We start from the raw sequence: 4,220 nt of genomic DNA on the forward strand, positions 1-4,220 counted from the left end.
AGTAGGTCAGTGCCAATTTTTCAAAACGCAGCTGAATAGGAGTTTCCTCTGCCTCCACTTGCAGGGCACTGATGGGAGTTGTCTTAATGGCACCCAGGGCTATTCTCAGGGCCCTTGAGTGTACTCTCTCAAGTTTCAGGAAGCGTCAATTGTTTTTCCAACCCACTTTTAACTTCAAAATTACGTCTCACTGCAACGATGCGCCATCTAGTGGACAAACGACTACTTACTGGAAATGCAGCCATGATGATGATGATTAATATTTTTGCCTTTCTTTTAATCCTACTGAATTTGTAATTATGTATCGGCCGTTCTAATACCGATAGTATGTGTGTGCCTGTGTGTGTGTGCATGTGTATATGTGTGCACCGCCATCTACAGGCCAATGAGTGTACAGTCACTAAATGTACACATAACCTAATTTTTTTTAGACCCCCCCCCCCCATGGATGAAATTCTACAAAACTTGGCATACCCTAGAAACACTGTATCACTATACCCACAAAAACACATCTCCATAATGTGCCTTCAATTAATCACCAGTAACATTGATTACACATGTACTGTACCTTTGTGTGTCTTTGGCCAGATCATGTGGAGCGGATCTGTACACAGGGGAGTTTCCCTTTTAGTACAAACAAAACAAAATGTAATATAAAGGAGGAGAACTGAGCAGTGAGGCTCTCAGTGGGAGGACATTGCCGAAATCACCAGTAACTGTGCTGGTCTGTGCAGTCCATTACCTCGTGGGGATGATGATTAGAGACACAAAAGGACAAGATTGTGAGATTATAAACTAACACAAAATTTAAATCATAACAAGCATTTCTGGATGAAGTTTCAATAATGCCTAATGTCAAACAGTGTGCCTAAAATTGGCTTTTAAATGGGTCTGTGTTGAATATCTCTCAGGTGTCATATTCAGATATGAATGAATCCTCCACCAGGGATACTTTAACTTTCACAGTTTATTTGGACATAGGCTCAGCCAGATATGTATTACTTGCTATTGTTATCTTGATATACTTTGCCACTGTATTAGCCAATGTTACTCTCATGCTGTTGATTTTCCTAGATACATCCCTACACAAGCCTATGTATATATTTGTATTTAGTTTAATCTTAAATGGGCTGATAGGGAGTACTGCTGTTTGGCCAATGGTTATGAAGATATTATTGACAAACACCCCTCTGATCTCATATGAAGGATGTCTCATCCAAACGTTTATCATTATAACCTATGGAGCTTGCAACTACTCCATGTTGACAGTGATGGCTTATGACAGATTTGTGTCCATATTTAAGCCTTTGCAGTACCATACCATCATGACCCCAAAGAAAGTAATGCAGCTGTTGTTTGTTGCAAACTTCAGTCCTACAGCTTTAATGTTTTTCCAAATATGCCTATCTTCTCAGCTAACATTGTGCAGATACAAAATCAATAAGTTATACTGTGATAATTTAGCCATTACCCGGTTATCATGTGGTGACAGTCAAGCCATTAAACATCAAGTTAGCAACCTATATGGTATAGTTAACATTATACTTATTGTAGCCCTGCCAGTAGTTCTCATTTTGTTGTCTTATGTTAAAATTATAATGCTCAGCTTCAAAGCTTCAAGGAACGCAAGACAGAAAACATTTGAAACCTGCTTTCCACACATTATCATTTTTATAAATTTCTCACTGGTAACACTGTTCTCTCTCCTATATAACCGCTTCAATGAGTACTTACCAGGACAGGTCAACATTCTCAACTCAATCAATTATATTCTTGTTCCACCATTGTTGCATCCAATAATATATGGTTTAAAAACACAGGAAATAAGACAAAGGTTCTCAAGAGCCTGGAGAAAAACTGTTCGCAATCATGTCAATTTGCTCTAAAATGTATACTAAAAAGGATAAAGTCCCTATGCACAGCCTTCTGACTTCCAGGTGCTGGCGAAGTGCAGTCGTCAATGAAATTCAGAAAAGTGAAAGATCACCGCACACTGGTAGACTTATTTTCTGGTTTATTTTTCTTTGAACGACACGTTTCGCCATTGCTTCATCAGGTTCACTCTTGATGAAGCGATGGCGAAACGCATTGTTTACTGAAAAAATAAACCAGCAAAATAAGTCTACCAGTGTGCAGTGATCTTTCACTTTTCTGAATTGCTCTAAAAATGTACTCCATCATCAGTATTTTCTTTCTGTGCGACAGTTTAAAAGTAACATTTTGCAGCAAATGATCTTGCATCCAGGCTTATCAGAGCCTCTACTGACTTAAAGACATATATGTCCACACATGGGCAAAGAAAATACCATGTAGGGAGAATGTTATACTTCAGATAATATCTTATGGTGAACTGAATGTTATACTTCAGATAATATCTTATGGTAAACTGATACCATATAGAGAGAATGTTACTTCAAATAATATCTTGTGGTGAACGAAAATTTGTGTCAGCAATTCCCAGTAGCGGGGCAGAGTACACATCAGACTCTATTGTATGTGATGATGACATTTTGTCAAAACTAAAAATGGGTTATTATACAAGGGTGATAACAGTTGATTGATGTAGGATATTTTGGTATAGCTATTATATATCCAACCAAGTAGGTCCCTGCTTTGTTGTTGTTCTATGCTGTAATTTGCAATACAACATGGTGCATTAAAATGAGTCAATATTTACTTGTATTCAATATCATTGTTGTACTAATATCTACAGTACTCCTGTGTAAGGCAGGTTTTGTTGTAATATCTACTCCTGTGTCAGGCCAGTTGGGATAACTAATTACTAAATATTATTGTAAATGTTATTTATACAACACCTCTCATACATAACATTCCACACATACTGTAGATTCAAACATTAACGGGCAACACACAAAATAACTAACCAGATAATCGGAGAGAGCAAGCGTGGCTTTATCAAAGAAACTTTATCAAAGCTGCCCTGTGAGTCAGCACAACTCCAGAATGTAACGGGTCCTTCTTTGGGCCAAGCTACACCTTTCTGACCAGTTTTATGAAAATCTGTCCAGTTCTGTTACCCTGGGCTTAGACAAACTGAAACAGACTGTATTGAAACCATATCTTTATTGACAGAGGTAATAAAGGAGAACATTTGGAAAACTAGATATACCACATAGCGGTACAAAATATGCTCAGGTCATCCTCTCCCACTTGTCACGCTTGTCAATTTGTCTCCATCTCCTACTTTGGTGTGTGTACTGTATGTCAGTTTGTCTCCATCTCCTACTTTGGTGTGTGTACTGTATGTCAGTTTGTCTCCATCTCCTACTTTGGTGTGTGTACTGTATGGCAGTTTGTCTCCATCTCCTACTTTGGTGTGTGTACTGTATGGCAGTTTGTCTCCATCTTCTATAAAGCCAATTTTGAAGGCTGATAATCTACCAATTTCAATATTTGAGTTATTCAAAAACTGATAACCTATATATCGGCTGATAGTCATTTTTAATAACATTTTTAACATGCAAAAATGTTCTCCCATAACAAGGTTGTAATCAAGATAGGACATTATGTATTTGAATAGGCCTAACTATCTAGATTCCTAATGAAATACTCTTCATATACAGTCATTTGTTTAAGAAATAAAAGAGTATAAAATAGAAAGAATAAGAATAAAATAGGTCTTTGTTCTGTGATAACCACATTGCCATAAACAACATTGTACTTGCAGTGCCTGTTCACACATGCTATTCCTGTAGAAAACCCATAGCCTGTAGGTAGGCATGCTTTAAAAATAAGATGATACAATGTAAAACCCAACTTTATGTTTCCATGCTGCAAAAGAATTTTATGTCAAGACAACAAAGACAATGACAATCTTGATATTTGACTCAACTCAACTTTAGTTTGTATAACTTGATAGCTTTAGTTGCTATAACTTGATTACTTTACTTTATATAACTTAATATCCTTAGTTGATATAACTTGATGGTCAAGATGAAGACACAAACAAATCCATCATTCTCAATGCCTGTCCAGGTTGTTCGCTATGTACAGTTAGCCTGGTTTCACCAGACTCTGGAGTCTGGACACCCAATTGGGGAATGTTTCCAACCCTAGCATCCCTGCTCCCAACTCTGCTAACAATTTACACATGTGAGAGAGAATAGGCTACAGCATAGCAGCTTAAAGGTTTGGTAACAGTTTACTTGACAGTATCTACATAATAGTGACATGAGACATGGGCAGTATTTTAATTATAT

At 37.2% G+C, this 4,220-nt stretch overlaps 1 protein-coding gene across 1 annotated transcript; it reads left to right on the top strand.

The window, feature by feature from the left end:
* Window positions 1-926: 926 nt before the first annotated feature.
* LOC121683452 (olfactory receptor 52E8-like) lies at window positions 927-1,886 on the top strand. Its single transcript, XM_042063087.1, has one exon. The coding sequence runs from the start codon at window positions 927-929 to the stop codon at window positions 1,884-1,886; it is 960 nt and encodes a 319-aa protein (XP_041919021.1).
* The last annotated feature ends 2,334 nt before the right edge of the window (window positions 1,887-4,220 follow it).

Source organism: Alosa sapidissima, chromosome 15 (genome assembly GCF_018492685.1).
Source record: "Alosa sapidissima isolate fAloSap1 chromosome 15, fAloSap1.pri, whole genome shotgun sequence".
In the NCBI taxonomy this organism is placed as follows: domain Eukaryota; kingdom Metazoa; phylum Chordata; class Actinopteri; order Clupeiformes; family Clupeidae; genus Alosa; species Alosa sapidissima.